Source organism: Homalodisca vitripennis, chromosome 2, assembly GCF_021130785.1.
Source record: "Homalodisca vitripennis isolate AUS2020 chromosome 2, UT_GWSS_2.1, whole genome shotgun sequence".
In the NCBI taxonomy this organism is placed as follows: domain Eukaryota; kingdom Metazoa; phylum Arthropoda; class Insecta; order Hemiptera; family Cicadellidae; genus Homalodisca; species Homalodisca vitripennis.
The window spans coordinates 63,575,486-63,600,315 of NC_060208.1; the positions used below are offsets into that span (position 1 = coordinate 63,575,486).

The following is a 24,830-nucleotide window of genomic DNA, read 5'->3' on the forward strand; positions in this document are numbered from 1 at the left end:
GATTGCCGCTCAGGCAAGATTATTCAGTCCCACTTGGCCGCAACGAGTGACGCTCGGGCAAGGTATGGGTTAAACCAGCATAGTTAACCTAGTGCATTACTTAATAAGTACTCATAATTTATGAATCATCTAAATCTATTCATAATTATCGTACATGTAACATATATATAGAGCTTTATTAAATATATACTTATTATTTAACTAAATTATGTTACAATCATATAAAAATAATTACAAACATTAGAATTACTAACCAATGAAAATAGTCTAATAGAAAAAGAATAAAACAAAAACTAAGACCGAAACAATATGATAAATAATACCATGCAAACTTAACACTTGTCCACTTAAATACAAGATATAGTCAGATTATAACTATTTATGGTAGTTACAAATTAAATACATAGTGTTATTTTATTCAAAACTTAAAAGTAAATTATTCATAGTCTAGCATGTGCAATGTTTTTAAAAGTGCATGAAAATTTATTGACAGGGAGTCCTGACAAGTAGAGGGCACATTCCTCCCACTACTCTACTCATGAGCTCCATACAGTATCTGTGCTAGGAATGAAATAAATATGAATTTAGAATAGGGAAAATATTATTCACCAAAAGCTGCAGTCACTTTTACATTGCTAACTGTTACTGTGTTGATACTAACACTAAAACAGATGCATCTGTGTGAGAGACAGTCTCTAGTGAGTGTGACATGTAATTCAAAGTGCACTGGTTCTGTATAGTTATATTTTTGGATTCAGTTTCACAGTTTAGATCTTGCTGTTTGGGTACAAATTTTTAAGATTTAAATATTTAGCACAAGATATGTTTCAATGATCATTTTTGGAATTCTTGACAAGCTATCATATGACACCCTGTTATACTGCAGGGAAAGTGAAGGTAATATCATGTTTAGGTTTATATTATTCCCTCCAATCATGTTAAATGGTTTGTTTGCTGAAAACAAAGTGAAGAGAGTGAAGGATTTCAGAAAAATACCACAGCAATTCCAATACCCTTTATTAATGAAACATTCTATGATGTACAAATAAACATTAATGCTGAAACAACGGCTTCGTATATCACAAACTCGACGTGACTAACACGTCCTTCTGTCCTAATTTATTTATCTCCTGGCTTCGCTCAAGACTAAACAAAAGAGCAAACGTGTTTCGTTAATCAAGAAAATATTAAAAGTTGTGATTTAGTGACATAAGGTTCTGATCAAGAATAATTAATTACAAATTTATATTTTTGCTGAATAATTCAAAAAGGTAAAATTAAAGTTAAATATTTGACATATCTAACACATTCATTTCATGAATAATTTTAAGTCAAATCTTAAAATAACATTTATAAACCGGACATCTGTCTTTACAGAGCAACATTTCGATTAAAGCTCAATTTCTTGTTTTTATACCTTTATACAAAATAAACACTGGTATATAACTATTTATAAAATTATGCTTTCAATATGATTTTAAAAGTTTGTTAAAATATTAAACAAGAATATAGAGAAAAATAAATTAACAGAAACAAATAAAAATAAAGTAAGAACATAATGATTTTGGTGAATATTATGTGAAAATAAATTTATAAATAACACAAGAGCTACAAAATGTATATCAACTTTTTGACTAGGTAGCTTTCATTATTATAAGACACCTAAGTTTGTTTTTACAAAAATCCCATTTGAATGAAAAATGGTTTAAAAATATTATGATCCAATGAATAAAATAAAACTTTATATATGATGATAATACATAGGCGAAACAAACTAAAAATAACAATAATAAAATTCAATCTCATATATGTATTAACAATCAATACCTATCTAATATATGAATAATAGTGACAGAATGATGAAATAAAATAGTATAGACAGCACATGTCTCTGACATGAAACTTATAACAATCATTTTGGTTTCTGGTGTTCACAACAAAAATTACTTTTACAAAACAAAGATTTCTAAAAAAAATGAGAATCATAAGAAATAACAATAGCTATTTTTAATCTCTACAGAAAACCGGCGATTCTGGGTCAGGCAGAAGTAAAACTTAAGAAAGTATTTATGGCTTCAGCAACAAACTAATTGAATTGATTTATAATTTTCTCATAATTTTATACTTTGAATGTTATTAAGTAGGCAATAAACCTGTAATCATTGTTATTCAGGTTGTTAATAAAAGGATTTTCATCAGAAAACAATTTTCTCTGAATAAAAAAAACCCAAGTTATAAAAATGTAATAACACTTCTTACAAAGATTTTATTTTTTGTTGGCATCATCAGAAGTTATGAACAATAATTTAACAGCGACAAAATTTCAGAGGCGTGATACAACTACAAATATAAACTGTGCTGTATTTCGTTGTTGCTGTAGTCAACTTGGTTGTTCCAGAAACCAAGTTTTTTTAAGACTGTATTTTCCTGTACAGATTAAGATTACTTCCCAAGAAACGGGTTTTAACATAAGGAATTATAATAATTTGTAAATGTAAAAAAAGTTTATGGGGGACAACCTTATTCTTTGATCCAAGACTTTTGTTACATAGGTGCAAAGACAGTAATCACTATCCATACATAATATGACAGTAAAAGCCCATCTGTGGAAGAACTAATTATAAGCAGAAATCACTCATTTAAACTTAAATTTCAAAAATATTTTCATTTTGATTCCAACATTTTAATCTATGTTTCCTCTTCAAAATTCAATGCATTGTTATTCCCCACAGCAAGATTGTGTTCAATGCATTGTTATTCCCCACAGCAAGATTGTGTATAGAGACCTCAAACATGAATTAGCAAATAAATTGATAGCCTAAAACAAAGCAGCTGCATGACAATAACCAATCACGAACTTGTACTTAAAAAATTAGAAATTAAGATGGCACCGAACTAAAAATTGGTTTGTTACGCAACATACTCGATTAATTATTTCAGTCCGACCACTGGTCCTACTACCTGACCGAATCGCCGATCACAATCGCACAACGGAAGGTACAAGGGCTTGAGTGAGGAAGCTAGGTGATGGTGACTGCTAATCTACAAGCCACAGTTCACAATCTGTGACATACACAAGTCACAGCATCGCGATTCTGGAATGGCAGTTCTTCATTCAGCGTTACAGTTGGTGGTTACATATTCTATCTAAATTAATTTTATTGTCCTCTTCTCAAAGCAAAGGAGTTAGGGGAAAGTATAGATAAGTATGGATAGGATATGAGGAAAATTACAATGGATTTACAAAAAAAGAAGGGAGATATTACATTTTTTTAATTGTAAATATTAGGTATTGGTGGACTTTTGTATTCCAACAGAATTTTAAGTGCTTTGAGTTTACAAAATACATTTTCAATTACACATGAAAAAATGTCAATTACAGTACCTATTCATGGCTTTCTAACAGCAATATTTTTAGATACTTTTCATCAATCCTGATAATGAACAGAGACTTGTGATTACTCATTTTACAGTCAAATTCTGTCACACTATCATGATTTTGTCATAAAAATATTTTTTTAGTAAATACTAACTTTAACACATTAACTGCAGCATCAGTGGTATGTCACAGCTACTAACAGAACTCCTGTGATTGGTTCTGCAGTCAATATGTTAAGTGTAGTTTCTCAAGTGTGATCATTTATTTAATACCTTACATGCATTTGTATTATGCCACTATAAAGCTCATATATAAAATCAAAGATACTCAAACTTCGGTAAGTGTTGTTACCAATTTTAGTTATAAAGTTATAGATCAACACAAGAACAATTTATTCCAAATGTTCTTTATAAACGACCTTCTCATATTTGCCTTAACCTCGGACTTCATTAAACCACCAAAAATCCGCCTGGTGAAAAGCTGCCGTGTCGCCCTACGTTTACACACACAATCTACAAGTGTCGTCAACGTTCAACGTCGTACGTTGCGGGTGCGTTAAAATAATTTAAACAAAATCGATTTTGCACGTCGAAAACAAAAAATCTATTTAAACTTTTGATTGCGTACACCTAAAAACAAATCAATGGACTAAAGTACACTTGTAGTATATATATAATATATACAACACGGATGAAATGCGGTGAGGTATGGAGCTATGGTACAACGTATGGCTATAGGGACTACGGTGTCCCCACTCTCGTACACGCAGTTATAACCGGATACCCCCGGAGGTAAAAAGAAAGGAAATTCGCCAAACAAAAGGACATAGTGATAAAAATTTAAATTAACGACTCAGCATCTCTCAAGGAAATAAGATGGTTGGGCCAGGGGCAGGCGGGGTTCCCGCCAGGCTTGCTGCACTGCCGAGAGAGAGGAAACGCTGTGGTGGTCTGCTCCACATTCTGAAAACCACCAAATATAAATAAATATTATTAATTATACCAAACTACATTAAGCTAAAAATAGAATTGGTTGTTATTAAGCAAATGTTTTAAATTCAGTTACGTAGCAAAAAGTGTAGAAAAATCACACTGTTTAAGTTTTTAATGAAATAATTATCAATTGAATTCAAAAGTAAAACAAAAAATAGCTGTAAAGCAGGCACGAGCTCACCAGATTACGAGTGCTCTAATTCTGCATCCTGTTCTATTCTCTCCCGCTTGATCTGTAACTCCCCCCCTCCTCCTTCATCCAGCCCCCGCTTCAGTCCTGCCCCCTCCGCCGGTGACAAGAACTGACCTCTGCAACACAACATAGATGGCTCAGTACACTCAACAATATGAAAATCTACCACAATTTTTATCCACACTCACTGACAGATACTGACAAAACAAATTCAATGTAATATAGAGACGTCACAGAAAATGAAATATTAGTCACTAATATATGCAGTAAAAATAATTTTAAAACATCTAGGTTTGAGTACATAAGTGATTTTATTCAACAACAAACTAGTAAGATAATCGTCACTTCCCTTACTAACAAATGTTGTATATAGTTCTATTAGAGAGGAATATGTTCTAACAAAATTATAGATTGATTTATAAAGTCCAGAGGTAGTCCAAAATAGAAACTTAATCCGCAGAAAACTTTATTTCAGCACCAAAATCAGCCACCCCTCCATTTCCTCTTCCATTGTTATAACCATAATATTACTTTTTTCGTAATACAAATGTTTTATTTTTGTGATAAATCATCTGTCCTTATCAACCAGAACACAAAATTCTTAACAGCTGTACATAATTTTATGTACAAGTATTTATATTATTAGTGGAAATCGGGGTAGGGTAGCGTATGGAATTATGCTGTAGCTAATGCAGGATTAAATTTGGGTGGCCAAATAATAACTTTTGGGGGACTACTTTAACTATTATAAGTATCTCATCATTACTTAATAAAGTGCATGGAGCTATGATTGCATCTATTACTTAGCAATTCAAATAAAGTGAACTACCGAACATATTTACCTTCCCTAAACATAACATCAGTGGCAGTTGGCTTTGGGAGTATTTTTGAATTGGGTACTCGCTACAATGAAATTCCTAAGCTTATCATATGTACTAACTAGGTAATGAATAGCAAACGATTTCATATTACGTCTAATTATATTTCTACAGATTTCTATGATACTCGCAAATATGTTTATAATGAAAAAATAAATTGGATGTAATAGAATATTAAATGCTTAAATCTCTACTGACAATCATCACAATACAACACGTGAGTGTGCCCATCATGCTAAATCCACTTCAGATCAGATGTTTCATTGTGGTCCTAGCATTAAAATATAATAGGCAAATTGATCACTCCTAAATCTTATATGTGAAATCCATTTAATAGTGTAGATTTTTAATATTTCTTTTGATTTGGAGCCCTCTCCTAAACGGCACCCCATGTGGGGTTATGGGTTGTACAAACATATATTTGCCTCTGAAAAAGTCACAGTATTGCACAAAAAAGAATGCTGATATAGATAATAGTAAAAAGTATTGTCCTCTTTATCAGAAGTCCATTGAAAATATGTACGGGGCAATTTGAATTTTTTGTTATTTCTCCTTAAAAAATCCTATGTAATCTGCCGAAAACATTGAGATTTTGAGAAGACAAATCAACACCCGGGTGCAGCAGTTAGCAGGTGCCTGGGCTCAAGGCTGTAGCCAGCTCCACAACAGAGTACACAGATTGATAGTTTACTATCTCATTAAGTAGTTGGCCCAGTAATGAATCATTAATGCTTGCTGCTACACCATTTTTTGGTGTAAAAATAGCTCTTTCCTTCAGCTATTTAAGATTATCTTCATTAATTATGCTTAAATTTGAATACATTTTGCATCAAAATCCTTGATGACTGTACATAGATTGTTATGAATATTTACTTTTCCGTTTTCTTTACTTACGCTTCCATCTCCAGTTAAAATAAACCCTCCCGTTGACTCCCAAGAATCGGACATAAGATCAAGCCATAGATAGGATAACTAAGTTTATACAGAATAACACCATTACACTCTACAAAAACAATGTAACTGACAAAACCAAAGCAAAAAATCCTCTTTGAACTTAACGTAGAACAACTAAAGTGTAATTAAGTACAGATTTAAAAATTAAAACTTTTAGTACAATCAGAAAATTAAAAAATATTTAAGTTTGAGATGTTTTAGACCGTCCTTAAGAAAGCACAGAAAATAAATCAAGTAAACCAAATTAGAAAGAAGATATTGGTTACAAGGAAGAACATTGCCACCTGCCATCTTGTTTCTTATACTCATTTTAAAAATCAATAATGTTAATTAATTTTCCTTAAAATAATTTCTCTAGAAGTTTTGTGATCATGAAAATTGTCATTACAGTAGTGCAGTTTTTGTGAATTTCCATAATTGGTTATGAAAACATGAAAAAACTTCTCTTGCGCACATCTATAGTAGTCATATGGGATTCTAACAGTAATTATAATGTTTTTTAACAATCTGAATGTGACAAAAACGGTCATTAAAAGTATTTCACGGATTGGTTGTAAGATTTTCTACACTATTTCTCGGCAAGCACCTAAGAGGTAAGACAAATATCTGTAGAAAGTCCCACAAAAATCTGTTCTGTAGTTTGGGAGATTTCGTGATTATAAAAACTGCCATTTTTACGATTTTTACAGTTAAAAATGTTTATTATAGAAGGAAAGTTAGTTTATTGGTTATGAAAACAAAATACTTGTCTGAACACTTTCTATTCGGATTGCTTCTTGCATTCCATTAAAAGGGAGACAACATTTTATGCAGTTGTCTTTTTGAATTGAAATCTAAAACTTAAATCACAAATTTATCATTGATAAGACAACATTGCCTGAATCTAGATCTTTCCTTGGCCTTTATTTCACACTGGCACCATGAAGCTGCCTCATTTCCAACAGTATTGCATAAAAGACGAATCGCACCTGTAAATATATGTAAAGAAACATTTTTTGTAATATTAACATGTACGAATCTAGCATCTAAAGATTACAACAAATCAAACCTGGCTATTGATTATTTCAATAACAAAATGTCTTGTATTTATGCCCCTTACAAAGAGTTATCTTGAGATGTCTCAATGGTTTTTTGGAGAGAACAATTTGTATTCAAACAGTAAACAAAAAAATCAAAAGGTATAAATATGGCATAATTCTGAGTGAATGTAATAGGCTTGTGAAGAAGTTTGTTGTATATGCTAGTGCTATATACTTTCTGGTGAAGGATACTCAAAGAAAAAGTAATTTATTTTATGGGATCAATGGCTTAACAAAGAGCACTCAATATATGCAGACAACAATAGTGTCAAACTGACAAAAGGTCTTATTAAAAGCTGACGAGCTAAAGAGAATGTACATAACAGGAACTATTCAATTAGACAAGAGTTGGTGTTCCGAAAGAAGTTGTGAAAAAAACTAAAGAGAGGTGACACAGCAGCATAATCACAATGGAGTTAAGGGGGGAAAGTGGAAAGATAAAAGGGATTTATTGTACACCAGTAGTAAAATGTAATGAAAGAAATGACAAATAAAAGAGCAATTAATTGTAAAGACGTAGCTCTGACCTGTGATTAAATACAACATTCATGTTTAGTGGTATTTATAAGATATACAAACTTATGAGCTATTATATATGTAATTGAAGAAAACAATTTGTTGCTAAGATAAGATGTTAATATACATTTTACAAATGGCCATACAAATGCTTTTATACTGTACAGTAAGCATAATGGTGACATGAAAATGATAATTTAGAACCCTCCGAGCATTGGCCGTTGTGATTTATCTATGCTCCGCTACTTTAAGAACGCAACCTCTGTTTGAAATAGTTCTGCCAGTACTATTAACGATCAAATAACGTTATAAGTTATACTAATGGAAAGCCCGTGAGTTGAGCTTCATATTTAGTGGTTGATTTCTCGTAGTCTTTACAAGATGGCTGTTTGCGTCTTTGTTAGCAGTAGTCTTCTCGTGTGTGACGCGAATGTGTTTTTGTTCTGAACACAACATGAGTGTTTTGTTGTTTTGAGATTGCATTTTAACCTAGTTTTAATAACCTCATGTATTCTTGTGTTACTTAATAGTTCACTAATATAAAGAAATGACTGAGAACCTTGTAGATCGATATTAGTGAAATTCTTATGGAAACTGATATTAGTGATTTTGTTGACTTTGAAGTGAACCAATTCCCAGCACTTGAACATGAACAGAACCCAAACACGATAACAGGTTATATCTTGGAAATTTTTTTAGACAAAGGTACCGCCTATTCATCTGTCTCGGATGATGATGAACCTGATTCATCAGAACTAGAAACCAGTGATAAGAATTAAAAGGTAAGCCTATAGTTATCAGTAGTCTAGACAGTGACCAATCCTCTCACAATACTGAACATCGAGTTCGTCCTGAAATAGCACTTGAACATAGGCCTACTCTTGTTTTGAAAAATCCTTATACCTGTGCCATCACAGTTTCATATTAGAAACCCTGATATCAGAAAATGTTCAACAACTGTATTAAGTCTGAGAGTAACAAAGTTGTTGTTATACAACAGGAGAGCTGGCTGAGCTCACATGGTTTACAATATCACTTGATTTTATATCAGGCCAGATATCTCCTTGGTGACTTATTTCATACATTGTGCCTTGAGTGATGTGTTGTATACCTGTATCACCAAATATCAACATATAAATCCCACAGTCCACTCCATAGCTTTCTTGTGGTGCTGCTCTTTTGTGTATAGGTGTGAGTTCTCCCAAGCCCAAATGTTTAGATCTTTTTTTACAACCTGTTTACCATGTGATAAGTTGTAGTCACCAATTGAGTCAAAGTAAAAATTGCATTGTGTCCTTTTTCATACAGTAAAAGGTTCCAGTGGCAAAACGATCCTCCTACTTGATCAATACAGAGTGAGTCACTAATAGGGAAGAAGATGAATGACTTATTTTGAATTTGAAGAGACTCCACAATAGTATTAGTGTCTTCTAGACATTTGATAGCCTGTGTTACCACAAGACTTGTAAACAGTATTTCCTTTTTAACTATTTTGTAAATTTTGGTAAATGGATCATTTGTATCTTCAAGAAAGACTTTATTGCTGTACAGAGCTGTGTGCAGAATATCCAGTTTTGCTTTCACAGACCTGGATCTTTTTTATCCCAAATCAGACAAGCCTTTTAGTGAGCATGTACTGGATAAAACCCCTAGGCTTTTCATTCCGATCCTGTTTTTCATCAACAGCTATATTTTGAGATGGCATAAAGTATATTTTGAAAGTTTGATTCATTAAATCCATAAATACTCTGGGATCATACCCAGGTATGATCAATGAAATCAGACAGAAATGATTGTATGATATGGTTCGGGTAAACCAGTGTATATGGGGGGATTGATAATGGTTGACCAGTAATTTACATGTTGTTTACATGCCATGACCATATTAATCAAAACTGCTACGAACCATTGTTCTGAGGAGGTGAGATACAAAGGTCTACATGTCCATAAAAAATGTTTTGCACTAGTTACATATTCTGTGCACCGAGAGAAATTAAAATCAACAATGTAAATGGAGCAACTCCCTGAACCCCTCAAATCCATTCTCATTTCTTATTTGAAAACTGTGGTTTCAAAACAAAATCCCAATGTCCATCAAGGTGATTTCATCAAAACCCCACATGTCCATTCAGCCAATGGCAGCAGTGGATTTATTCACGTGACTGTCACTTTATTGGCGGCAAGCATGTTGTGTGCTCACTGCTCATTTTGAAGCTATGAGTGTGTTTTGAGGTGTTTTTATCATTAGTTCAAATTTTTTATTTCAAATAAATAACTCGCAATGATTGAAGAAATGCATACCTGCTCTTTGATTATTTTGAATAATCAAAGTTCTCAATATAATTTTTCATTTATGTTTCAAAAAAATTAAAGCTTGGTTATTATTACACATTGCAATCACAAAATATACTAAATCCAAAGTGATACCTCGAGACTTCAAGAGGCCTCTTACACATGCAGAAAGTGTACTATGAAGCCTATTAGTTTATAATTTCAGCAGCACCACAAAACAGTGAAAACAACCGATTAGGTCCTCCTGGGAATATTCCTTAGTCTTTTCCAGAATGGCAACACTCCCTCACTATTAGTCAAAAAGCAGATGTTTTGAAGTTTTCTCGCTGTTTTACAATTACAAGCCCTTACAAATTATTTTTATTTTCTAATCCACATGGAACAGCACAATGCATGTTTTTCTTCAAAACTGAATTTAGCAAATGCAATGTTTCAATAATTTGATATTTTACTTTATTTTAATAATCTTTAGCTTTAATTATTCAATTTAAAAATAATTATATTTCCATATAATAATAATTTAATATACAAGGTGTGGCTAGAAAATAACTGTATTGGCAGAGCCACAGAACGAACAAAATAAGGCTGAATATTGTATTGTATTAGTGTATATAGCCAGACACACCAATCGTGTATATATTGGTATGCTCGTGCTTGGCAAACCGTGCATTTGGCACTCAGCATCCAGTCTTGACAATGGGAATATCTCTGTGCTGCCCATATTTTTTATTTCAAATTTGAAATGTATGCTTCAATTAAAAATCCTGCCAGTTGTGAAGTGCGGTCTGTGATTAGTTTTTTGTTGGAAAAAAATTAAAACTAATAGAGATTCATCAGTAATTATAATTATAAGAAATTTCCCTAAGTTTTATGTTTATCTGTCAGGAAGTGGTGCATTCAGTTTAAAAATGGCAGAACAAAAGTTCATGATGAAGAGAAAAGTTCAGGATGTCTGAGCATTGTGACTGACGAACTGGTCACCAATGTTGACGAAAAGATTTGTAAAAACCGCTATTTCATATTAACTGAGCTTTTTCAATGTTTCACAGACTTAACTATTTGAAATTGTTTCACAGAAGCCAGGCTACTATAAATTTTGTGCAAAATGGTGCCAAAAATGCTTACAGATCACCATAAAGAACAACGAATTTCTGCAGCTTTGACATTTTTAGAGGCTTACCACAGTCATGGTGATGACTATTGGATCGAATCGTAACAGCAGACGAAACCTGGGTTAAACATGTGGATTGTGAGACAAAATTACAGTCCATGGAGTGGGGGCACACAAGTTCTTTTGGGGGCAATAGTGATCTGGGACAGGCAAGGTGTTCTTATTGGTTTTCTCGAGCGTGGTGGAACAATAAAATCTGAGCAGCACTGCCAAATATTACAAAAACTTAGTATAAATTAACAATGCTTGATCTCACATGGCTAACCGTACACAAACATTCTTGAACGCGTTCAACTGGGAAATTTTTACAGATTAAGTGAACAGTCCTAATCTGCTCCAAGTGAATTTCACTTGTTTCCGAAAATGAGGATCTGGCTAGCAACACAATGTTATGATAACGATGAGGAGTTCCAGGTACGCATCACTGAGTGGCTGTGATCACAGGCGGCAGAATTCTAAAGCTACAAATTACAAACTACAAGCTAAAGACACAAGAATTTTAAAGCTTGTCCACCGCTATGATAATTGCCTAAATTATGTAGCAAAGTAATATTTTGGTCCCTCTTTTATACGTATATAATATGAGGTGTGATCAAAAAGTTCCAGGACTTTTTATATACTATGGGAATGCAATGTCTCACAGTGATGCGGTTGGCAGCATTGTATTCCCTGACTCAACAGTAACACAGCTGTGTTTGCAGATCAATCATAACATCACTGAAAGTAACATTAACACAATTTGTTTGAGATTAGTTTTATAGAGTTTGGCTATTTTTTTGTTTAATGAAAATGAATGTGAAAGAAGAGCAACGTATTTGTGTGAAGTTTTGTGTGAAACTGAACAAAATGTTTTCTGAAACCTTTTTGATGTTACAAGAGGCTTTTGGTGAAGAATATCTAAGCCGATCATGCTGCCATTAGTGGTTCAAGAGGTTTAAAGATGGCTGAACATCCACAGACGACGATGCTCGTTCCGGACGCCCTTCAACGTCAATCAATGATGACAATGTTGCTAAAGTGAACGCTCTCGTACGATCAGACCGTCGACTAACAATCCGTGAAATGGCAGAAGAGAACATTTCATTTGGGTCACGTCAAGAAATTTTAACTGAAAAACTTCAAATGCGTCATGTTGCTGCAAAGTTTGTGCCAAAACTGTTGACTGAAGACCAAAAAAAACACCGAATTCATGTTTCTGAGGAACTTCTTCAAAAGGCAAATGACGACGAAAGCTTCTTGGATCATGTCATTACGGGAGACGAGACATGGGTTTTTGGTTACGATGTGGAAACAAAAGCCCAATCATCACAATGGACATCAAAAGGCCCTCCAAGACCCAAGAAAGCACGTCAAGTCAAATCAAATGTGAAGGTCATGCTTACGGTCTTTGACTGTAAAGGTGTCGTCTACTATGAATTCCTTCCACAAGGTCAAACAATTAATCGTTTTATTTATCTTGAAACCCTCAGAAAATTGCATAATGCTGTGAGAAGAAAGAGACCTGAGCTGTGGCAAAGTGGTGATTGGGTCCTTCACCATGACAATGCTCCTGTTCACTCTGCATTAGTTATCCGTGACTTTTGTGTAAAAAACGCAATGACTGTCATTCCTCAGCCCCCCTACTCACCTGACCTGGCTCCAGCAGACTTTTTTCTCTTCCCGAAGCTCAAAAGACCCCTGAAAGATTTCAAGAAAAAGATTTCACACAGTTGACGAAATTAAAGGAAAAATGACGGAGCTGCTAAACACCTTTACAAAAGAAGAGTTTTCTGGGCCTTTGATCAGTGGAAACACCGTTGGTAAAAGTGTGTAGCTTCCCAAGGGGAGTACTTTGAAGGAGACAAATTCGAATAACCTGTATGTTGTATGAATAAATGTATAAAAATTCAGTCCTGGAACTTTTTGATCACACCTCGTATGTTTTTCTTGTACGTGGGTTTCTTAAATTCATAAACATACCTTACTTTCTGAATAGCCCTCATACATATAAATCTTTACTATATATTGTGTCACTATTTTGGTTTCATTTATTTGTCATAAAAATTTTAAATGATTATTCAACAGATTATCAGTATCTTAATATTTAATTTCATCATAAATTTATAAACTTAGCTACGCATTAACCCTTTGGGGACCACTTTATGTTATAAGAAGTAAACCAGAAATACTGGGCTATTTTTATGGGATTTGCACATTTTCGGCGATATAGCTATATTATAGGAACTACAAATCATATCCTTTACTTGTTTTTTTATATTGCATATTATAAAATGAGATACCAGAATATACGTCATTTACTTGCAAAAAACTTGTTAGTATGCATTTTTAATACTTGTAATAAGTACGGTATTGTAAATTTGAAATTTGGTTTGGTTTTGGTCTATATATATATATACTATATATATAGACTTACCAGACAGTTTCAATGTCCATATATATGAAAGTGGGAGATTGCCAGTAGGCTATTAGAAGGTGTTTCTATGTAAACAACAAATGTTTGAGTAATACACTCAAAAGAATGTACACACTCTACAAACACTATATTCTATAAAAACAACTAGAACACCTATAGGAAAGTTTTTATTATTGTATATATCTTGAATATTCATATCAGCGATTCAGTAGTGTAACCCACCATTGGAAATAACCTCATTCTCACTATCCATTCAAATCACATCTAAGAAGTCTATCAAGTTCATTAGAACATAAATCATCGTCGAAACGAACACTCGTTGTTCTTCACATAAATAAAAAACCAGCGTAAGTAACGCTATTAGTAATATAAACACACCTCAGTAACTGTCTGGTTGTTTACTCCCAAGAAGCGACTGGCGCATAGTTTGACCATAGAGGAAGCAGTCGAAAAGCAAACACTGATAGTTGCCAACCTCATACTGCCAATTTAACATGGAATCAAATACATTGTACAGAGTAGCATGGGTACTGGAGAAGAGAGTACTCACGAGTAGTTGTATGCCGTCTGCACGATGACAGAAGGCGAGTCGGACCGTTCCTCCATCACCTGATGCCCACTTGGCCCATATTTGTCTGTAACAGTCCACGGCCAACCTGTGTCACAACACAATCACTGTCTCTTGTCACCAACATTGCCAACTTTGCAACCAAAAAAACAAACTCCACCCAAATAAAATCAATAAGGATTTGCATAAAACAAAAACGTTGCAGCTGGTAGAGTTAGAACCAAACAGTACTTTCTTACACCCCAACTTAACCCTTTACAAGCACAGGACGTAATGGAAATCATGCACAGAATAAAGATGAGAATCAATGTTAGTGGACACAAAATTTGAAATTATTTTATTTTCTTAAAAATCTTCAATGTTATAGAATTGAAATTTATAACATAGTAAAACAGAATACAAGACCTCAATTTGTTGCAAAGCTCACATCTGTTGTGACGGTTCCTAAGTGGCATCCAGCCGCTAGTTCTTTGACTTCCACAGAGACCATGGCATGCCATCTCTCAATGGTTACATCTGAGAATAGATGTTTCCATTCCAATTTTTGGAGTTAACAATCAAGTTTCTATGAGTTTTAATATATCTATGGCATTTAAATTATAGCTTCTACATTCCTTTGAATAAAAGTTATACATTTATGTTTTAACCCTTTCAAATCTCATTAAAAATGTTGTCAATTATGCCCGTCATTTATTCTCTACTAGTTTATAGCATTAAAAAATTACAAATAAAATTTTCAATAATTTTGTTCTGTATTATTTATCATTTTTCTCTTTAAGAAACAAAATAAATTATTCCAAAAGGGCCTATACATGCTTATATAACTTTTGTTTTTGTTTATAGCTGTTAAAATGTCAAATATAAAAATAAAATATCAAAATTTAAGAAAATTTCACACACAACAGCAATAGGCCAACATTGCACACAAATATAAAAAAGCACTTAGATACCATTAGGCTACATGTTTTTACTAACTTGATATATGTTTTTGTTGTTTATTTTGCCTGAGTCCAGGCCCAAACGTACTTTGGGTAACATGTCTGGATTGTTGGTCTATGCTAAGTCTAGGTTCTTAGCCTACTTTGTAGCCTAAACCTACCTGTATTATTTACTACAAATTCTTCTTCTCCATTACTATTTCAAGTTTCTAACACTTCACTTCACTTTCTTTGTTTTTGTTACTGTCATTAGCACTATGTTGTCAGAAAAAATTTCATCCTGATCCTGGTCTTCCTCTACAATTTGTTGTTCATCTTGAATAATATCACTGTACACACTATCAGAATCGTTCAATTACATAATACTTTGTCATCATTAAAAAACTTATGCTAGGTTTGAATGTTAACATAAGCAGATGTCTGCTGATTTGAATTGCTATTTTTAATTTTGATTGCCTCTTGTATCATAAATAAAGATCAAAGTAGTAGTATTCATTTAACATTGGTAGAAGCCTAATGTATTAAATGGCAATAGTTACAAAAACAAAAATAAGCAACTGCAATATCAGGTTGACCTATGGTCAATTTTTCCCTGGAAATACTGCTGTTGACCTATAGTCGACACTAATATTTAACATTTGGAATAATATATTTTATTTTACCAAAACGTGGTGCTGTGAAAAATATACCAATTTTAATTTGACTAACAAACAAAGTGTAAGATTACGTAAATATATGTAAGCTCCCAAATAGTTTGATTAGGTAAATATAACTTAAATATTTAAAGAACAAAAAACAACACAGATCCAGAGACGGAGAGAGTTATTGGCCTTAATATCTATAAGAAAATGTTCAATGTGGCAAAATTTTTATTGCATAGAATTTTTAAACTATTCTACAAAACATGCTTTAAATTTAAAATACTTATTTTCATTGATATAAAATGTTGTAAAATAATCCATGCTTGTTAAATTAATTTCACCATTAGAATAGAGTACACTATTATGTTCGTTGCTGGGCCAACAACGGTTATATTTCAGAACTAATGTTAATGCTATGAAAAGTATTGAGACCTTATTATGTTTAGTTTACACAATTAATTTTCACCACAAATGAGTACACTTTAAAACACAAGTATTTGTCTTTACAAACCATTATAGATTAACTGGAAAATACAATGGTACAAATTACAAACAAATTTAATATCCCTGGAACTACTGTAAATACTTTTTGCAAATAAAAGCGATAATATCACACAAGTGAATCTTTGTAAAGCCTACCTTCTCTTGGGACATCACCATTGGTGACGAGGGTGATGTGCTGCATGACTCGAGGCTTGCTTCCTACCGTGCTGACAAACGTCACTCCTATAACATTGGTATTGTATATTTGCTTTGCTTACTTGATCCACAGCATTGGACATTAAAACATTACTCTAGTAATTGTTTATTATGCAACTTGAATATAATATATATATATATATATTTTCAATAAACATTGAATCGCAAAAAGTACTTGCTCCGCCGGGAGTCGAACCCGGATCTCTCACTTGCCGGGTGAATGTATATATACAGGGTGATTCAAAACTAAACGGCAATCTCTCGGGAGCTTATTCTATAGCTAAAAACAAGTAAAAAAGTTCATTATAACCATATGCCCGGAAACGCTTCGTTAGCGAGTTACGCCTAGCGAAAGATTTCACCCGGATTTCAGAACCCTTGGTGAAGTCAGGCCGTATAAAAATGGTAAAGGTAGTTACAAAGATACAAATACGATTGTTTTTTTATGTTTTTATATCTGACAAATTTATTAAAATTCGTCCCAGAAGCTGTAAATGCAATACTTTCAGAGATATCTTACGTAAAACACAAGAATTGGTGCAAAGAAATAACACATTTTTGTGTTTAACGTAAGATTACTTCCATAAATGTTAAATAAAGGTCATTTTTTTCTTAAACAGATTTGTAGAACATTTAATTCTGAAGAGATTCATGTGAATTACTTAGGAAAAAAATTAATAATAGGTATTGAAATTTAGCTTTATTTAAAAATAAAACAGACGCACAAAAATGCATATTCTTATCTGCATAAAATATTAACTTAATGTTTAGGTTGTGAAGTAAGCAGCTGATCATTTATTCAACACTTTTTATCGTCATATTTTCTTTGCAAAAGGTTGCAATATCAGCTGATCAACAATTAAGTTCATGAAGTAATATTTGAATAACCTTTATGGAGGTTTTTTTGTATTGTGGCGTGTGAAGATTGTATTTTGTGGAGATCCTGTGATTATTTGGAAATATTTTATACAAGTGTATAAAATTATTTTATTAAAATATTTATTTTTAAAATATTTATTAAATATTTATTTTTAAAATATTTTATTAAAATATTTTTATAAAAGTGTATGTAATTATCTTAGTAAATAATGGCAGATAATGTAAAATGGTATGTATTCGTTCGTAGAGTATAACGGACATGATACTGATTTACGGCAAAGTTAACAAGAATGGTTTAGCTGCAGTTCAGGAATATCGTGATACTTTTCCACATCGAAGAACACCTGATCGCAAAACATTTGAAGCTGTGGAGAGACGACTTAGAGAAACTGGTAGCTTTAAACCGAAGCGAATAGATACTGGTCGTCAACGTAGCGCAAGGAACTAAAATAATGAACAAGCAATAATAAATGCTGTAGAATTATCACCAACCACAAGCATCAGAACGATTATCACGTCAGTTAAATATTTGCCAGTCAAGTGTATGGCGGACACTTCATGAAGCACAGTTGTACCTATTCCATATAACACGTGTTCAAGACTTATTACCGCAAGATCTTAATAAACGGAAGATGTTCTGCCGCTGGTTAAGAAGAAATTGTTTACGACATCAGTATTTTCTTCGGCGTATTCTCGTTACTGATGAATCCTGTTTTACTAGAAATGGAATTGTAAATTTTTCGTAATACCCATACTTGGGCATACGACAACCCACATGAAACTGCGACGAGGCATTTTCAACATACATTTTCAGTCAATGTATGGCTTGGTGTTCTGGGTGATAATTTGATTGGTCCATTTTTCCTCCCTAAATCGACTTAATGGAGTAGCGTACTTAAATTTTTTAAGAACAAACCTGCTACCCTCTTGGAAGATATTCCTGTTCAAAACAGAATAAATGCATGGTTTATGCACGACGGAGCACCTCCACATTTTTCTAATGATGTGAAAAACTATTTAAATGATACATACAGTAGACAATGGATTGGTCGAAATGGACCAGTAAAATGGCAACCCACGTTCTCCTGACCTCACGCCAGCAGACTTTTTCTTATGGGGTTGGATGAAGTCAATTGTTTATTCAAAACGGATTAACACCATAGAGAAGTTACGTAATCGCATTACAGAGGCGGCAGAAACTATCAAGAATGCTCCAAACGTTATGAAACGCGCTAGAAAAGAGTGGATTCGTCGTGCGAAAACGTGCATTGCTAACAACGGAGGACACTTTGAGCAACTATTAATAGGTGATTATTACAGTTTTATAAAGGTAAATACATTTTATGTTAATGTTCAGTCTAGAATAAATGATCAGCTGTTACTCACAATCTAAACATTAGTTAATATTTTATGCAGATAAGAATATGCATTTTTGTGCGTCTGTTTTATTTTTAAATAAAGCTAAATTTCAATACCTTATTATTAATTTTTTTCCTAAGTAATTCACATGAATTCTTTTCAGAATTAAATGTTCTACAAATCTGTTTAAGAAAAAAATGACCTTTATTTAACATTTATGGAAGTAATCTTACGTTAAAACACAAAAATGTGTTATTTCTTTGCACCAATTCTTGTGTTTTACGTAAGATATCTCTGAAAGTATTGCATTTACAGCTCTGGGACAAATTTTAATAAATTTGTCAGATATAAAAACATAAAAAAACAATCGTATTTGTATCTTTGTAACTACCTTTACCATTTTTATACGGCCTGACTTCACCAAGGGTTCTGAAATCCGGGTGAAATCTTTCGCTAGGCGTAACTCGCTAACGAAGCGTTTCCGGGCATATGGTTATATGAACTTTTTTACTTGTTTTTAGCTATAGAATAAGCTCCCGAGAGATTGCCGTTTAGTTTTGAATCACCCTGTATATGTGTGTGTGTGTGTGTGTGTGTGTGTGTGTGTGTGTCGTAACTCTCTGGACAAAGGTATACCACGTTATTGCTCAGATCAACACAAACATATTTTACCATATAAACAAGGATCTCTGATGCTTAGTTTCCCATCTATCTGTCTATGTGTTCTTTAGAAAACAGTAAATAACTTAAAAACTAATAAGTTCAATTATACCAAATTTGGTACCGAAGAGACCAATCACCAAAAAAATTATCATTGTATTACCTTTAGTATTTTCAAAATGGCAGCTATTAAAACTAGTAATCTTTGAATACTTTAAAAACCAGCAGTTTTTCTTACGAATTACATGAATAACACTTTTAAGAAGATATTATCCCTCAAATCTAAATGACAAGAACATTATTTAAAATGAATAATAAATAACTGATTTAGAGCAAATTTACTGTGACAAGACATGGCCCACATTGAGGTTCAGCGAATAACCAAAATACAAAACCTGAGTACAAAAACTGAATAAACGGCAGCTCTCAATGCTGCAGTCTCTCCCCACTGAAAGCCCATTTTTGCTTTCAATGCTAGCAGCATTTTCTTGCAAGAAGGAACAAATTGTTTTAATCACATAAAAGTCTCTCAGAATGTCTAAGATTACTTATCTATCAAAATCGTCGGTTTTTCATCAGAGGTTTGTTTACTTTCTCTTCTAATAAACATAATACTCTTCTTAGAAAACCTGCAGTACTTGGTTGCATGAAATGTAGCTTTTTCAAGTGGCAGTAACAAACATTTTTCTCACGAGGCATCACATCACTTAATCAAGTGTCTTATAAACTCTCTCTCTCCACTATGTATTGTTGAACCACATTTTTTTAACATTTCTACCCTCCATGACAACTCAGTTGCACAATTGCACCAATGAAGCACAAATCACAAACAGAACTAACAAAAAAAAAGGACTTTGGAAGAGCGCAACAATGGCGTAGGTGTTAACACTGGCCCGAGAGCGAGCTTAATAACAGTTATACAATTATTGTTTAAAATTATACTAAACAGTAATTACTAGCCTAATTACTAAGATCACAACAAAACATAATTTATATTTTAAATTGTAAAAATCTAAAACTGGAGTTAATTTTAAATAAAAAAATATACAGTTAGTTTTATATTATACTAGCGGGCCCGGCGCGCTTTGCTGCGCATTTCAATAATTTTTTGCAAAAGTTGCCCGCGCGGCTTCGCACGCAATTTCCCGTTGAAAACAGTACACTATATTCACTTATTCTTTTTTCTATCACATTCTAAACATTGCTGAGATAATTGATAGTCGTTCCATCGTGAGCCTCTTGGGCGTATTATGAAGGTATGTACCATATTCCTGCCTCTATCTAGCTGTTACCCACGGCTTCGCACGCAAATCTTCAGAACCGAAGTCCTTATATTACTTAGTAAATTTTTTTTTTTACTATAATAAATTTTAGATTAAATTAGTTATATCTCCGATGCCACGATTGAGCTTGCTTTGTTGTCCCGATCGAGAGAATATGTACACACGGAGTTTTGAGAACCATACTTCTGTCAAAAAAAACAACTAAGGTTGATTTTATAACATTCTTTATATTTGTAGCCAACGTAAGATAGTAATTATGATATCTGCATTACTCTTCTGATCAAGCATGAGCATGGTTTATATTAAATAAATATTGCAGTTAAAGGTGAATTTTTACATCAAATTTGAATTGTATTATCTGGATAGTAAAGTCTATGTTTAACAGTGATTGCAAAAACAGTTTAAACAAAATTTGTCGTTTCTCTTAAGCTTACTCTATGCTTTAAAACTATAAGTGTAATATATGTTTACAAAGAACAGCTGATTAAAAATTTGAAAAGACGTTAACATATGTTTGCTGCAATGCATTTCTTATGGGTATTTCTGTAACCAGTGGGGCGGAATCCTGAATCGGGAAAGGGATGGGCATAGCTTATAAACCTTCTCCGTGGAAAAATACATATACGTACAAATTTTCATCATGATCGGTCCAATAGTTCACGATTCCATAAAGGACAAACATACAAACATTCATTTTTATATATATAGATTTTAAATGTTTAAATTAACCATAACATTATTTCAATTTTAAATTTCTAAAATTGTTTGTACATACATTTATTTGCAAAATAAAAAGTATAGAGAGTTTTACACTGAACAATACATTTTTAATAACTTAAAGGGTAATTTTTTTATGAGCGTTGATTTAAATGCACGGAATTTATTGTGCACGGACAGTACTTCTTTCCTGGCCACATGTCTTGCACTCGCCTTGCTACTTTTCCAGGAGCCTAAAGGTCAGTCTTGCCTCTTCTCGTATCACGTGAATGACAACATGAATGAACGCGGAAACGGCCTTACACAAGTCCTTGTTTCGCAGTATTATCCCCACCACAGTTCTGCCGAAACATCACAGACAGTGAAGACAAGTGTTCTTCTGTGCTCGGTGAAACACCCGCACTCGACGAACGTTGGTAATCTGACCTTCCGGATGTGGTGAAGGTACTTCCTAAGTAGCCGTGCCCCATCAGGAACTGACACAGGTAAAAGTTAATCTCCCTGTGGCCGCAGTTCATCCAGGCGTTCAGGTCTCTGATGAGACGAAAGGACCAACAACCGTCAGTAACATCGTCTCACCTCTGCTGTCAAACTTGCATGGTTTCTCTCCTCGCTATTTCCGATGCTTACTTTTGCTCCTGCCTGGTGAAAGCGCTGGTGAAACATTGTCCATCTCTCAACGGCGAGCAGGTTCAAGGAAATGATTCCGGTCACAACGATAACCACCGCACCGGACATCGTGTGGTATATGCAGGCGACCCTAAGTTGCTGCTCTCCGCAAGGACTCCCAGCATGCACTTACTATACCTTTTGATCATGATGACAACCGCCCACACTTCTGAACAAAATTACAGATTAAGGTAACTATAACTTAGAAATGTGTTTCCTCATAGTGAGTTCAACATTTATATTTTTTATATTAATTTGATTCATTACACCAAAAATATAAAATTAAATATTTAAACATCTTATCTATATATATATATATATATATATATATATATATATATATATAAATGAATGTTTGTGTGTTTGTCCTTTATAGACTCAGAAACTATTGGACCGATTTTTATGAAATTTTTTGTGTTTTCAGTGGAATTCGAGAATGGTTTAGATTCACAATTTGGTCCAATTTAAATAGTTTATTTAATTAATTTTTTTAATTATAAATTGTTGTTGATGTTGGAGTTTTTTATATTGGATCCGACAGACTGCGCTACAACACGTAATACAAAGCGAACTGATACTTAACAGCTGTTAATACTTTCAGCTGAAGTTCATCAAAGAGGCAGAAACATTTGTTTACATTTAAAATTTAGAAAATTTTTATTGTAAAGTGCTTGATCAGTAGTGTAATGCAGGTTGCATAGAAGACGTCATTGCCTAATTTTAAATTCAGATTGCACCAATGATCAATAAACTATCTAATGCAATGAAAATACTATAAACACTATTATGAAAACAACCTCATTGTACAAATCCGTGAATGTTTACACATAAAGTAATCGATTTTGGTTAGATCGAAGGTAAATGAAAAGAGCCGAAAGAAGACACTTTATGATCGAAATTGGGTTTCTTTGATACATTTTCTTGAAGGCACACTCCTAAATAATACTGGAAATATCTTAGACAGAAAATTAATTTTAACAAACCGAATTTGATTCTTTATAACCTAATTAGTTTACCGAGATTCATCCATATACATTAATTGTTCTGAATAACTTATCAACACCTAGCAAAAACCACGAAAGATAGAGGCAGGAATATGGTACATACCTTCATAATGTGCCCAAGAGGCTCACGAAGGAACGACTATCAATTATCTCAGCAATGTTTAGAATATGATAGAAAAAGAATAAGTGAATATAGTGTCCTGTTTTCAATGGGAAATTGCATGTGAAGCCGCGGGCAACTGCTAGTGTCATATAATGCAAAGAAAATAGGCCCCAAAATAGAACCTTGAGGAACACCCATACAGAACTCAAAAGACTTCTGATTTTGCTGTTTCAAAAGAGACGACTATTCGTAGATGACTATCCTGCGGTGGGTGGCAATCGACGATTGGTATATATATATATATATATATATATATATATATATATATATATATATTGTGGTTTTATATATATATATATATATAATATACTAATAATATATAATAATAATAACAATATATAATAATAATAATAGTAATAATAATTCTTTCCTAACTTTAGATGCATATCGTAGTTTTGTGTTAGCCCAAGTCAGAAATAAAACCATTACAAACAATAAACTAACTAATTATTGATTTATTTTATCACTGTAAATATAATTTAGTTAATTTATTCTTTATTTTTTATAAGTTTCTTATTACTATGGCTCAAAACAATTATGTTTTTGGTTACTAAATTTCAAATTGATAGTTGCTGTTTTTTCAGTTGGGTTTTAGGCACGTTTTCAAATTTTCACACATATTTTGAGTTTTTTTGTATATATTCCTAAAAACCTATATATTTTCAAAAACTACATAACATTTGACAACTTTTAGCTATCTTGAAGTTTCAAAGTTCTAGGAATAAAAATATTTTCAAACCATGGTACCACACAATTAATGTAAAAAAATTAAGAAATTTAGGTAAATTATATATACACAACAAAAATACACCTATTATAAATTAAATTTATCTAAACCAAATGTTATTCTTCACTCTTTTCTAAAAAAAAAAAAAAAACATATAATACACCATAATTGCTGTTATATATGTATTTTTTTTAATATAAAGAAAAGTAACTTATGCAACACACAAAAACGGCCTGCCATTAACAAGTGAAATGACTGCCACTACTGAGGTTAATAATTTGGAAGATAAGAGACTTGAACCACTGTAGAGGACAGCCTGTAATGCCATATGCCATAGAGTTCCAGCTAATTAAGAAGTTTAAAATGTTTAACTTTGTAGAATACTCTGTTGAGGTGAAGACAACCTTACTTCAAAACCGGGATGACCTTAAAGACTTCATATCCAATGGAAACTTTCCGTAAAGTACTGAGTTATTGCACAACTTAGATAAATGAGCGCTTAGAGTTGAAGCAACTCGCCTAGTTACTGAATTGTCAGGTGATGAACTGGTTTTCAAAGATAAAATATTTTTATACATTTTAAGAGAAGTTTTTGGTGCTTTAAAGAAACTTAATGGACAATTTTTTATTTTGGAAGAGCTGTTAGTGCAATGATT

The 24,830-nt window shown here is 32.9% G+C and overlaps 1 protein-coding gene across 2 annotated transcripts in view; it reads right to left on the minus strand.

Moving 5' to 3' along the window:
- Window positions 1-1,000: 1,000 nt before the first annotated feature.
- Window positions 1,001-24,830, minus strand: part of LOC124354067 (forkhead box protein K1-like) — a 94,354-nt gene continuing 70,524 nt past the window's right edge. The window contains exons 8-11 of one of the 2 annotated variants that reach the window (XM_046804246.1): window positions 16,654-16,740; window positions 14,418-14,502; window positions 4,553-4,680; window positions 1,001-4,341 (exon numbers count right to left, since the gene is read on the minus strand). In XM_046804246.1, the coding sequence (XP_046660202.1) occupies window positions 4,557-4,680; window positions 14,418-14,502; window positions 16,654-16,740 (296 nt within the window). In that variant the 3' untranslated portion in view covers window positions 1,001-4,341; window positions 4,553-4,556. Of the gene's footprint in view, window positions 4,342-4,552; window positions 4,681-14,417; window positions 14,524-16,653; window positions 16,741-24,830 lie in introns of both variants that reach the window. The other variant, XM_046804245.1, reaches the window with a different exon arrangement.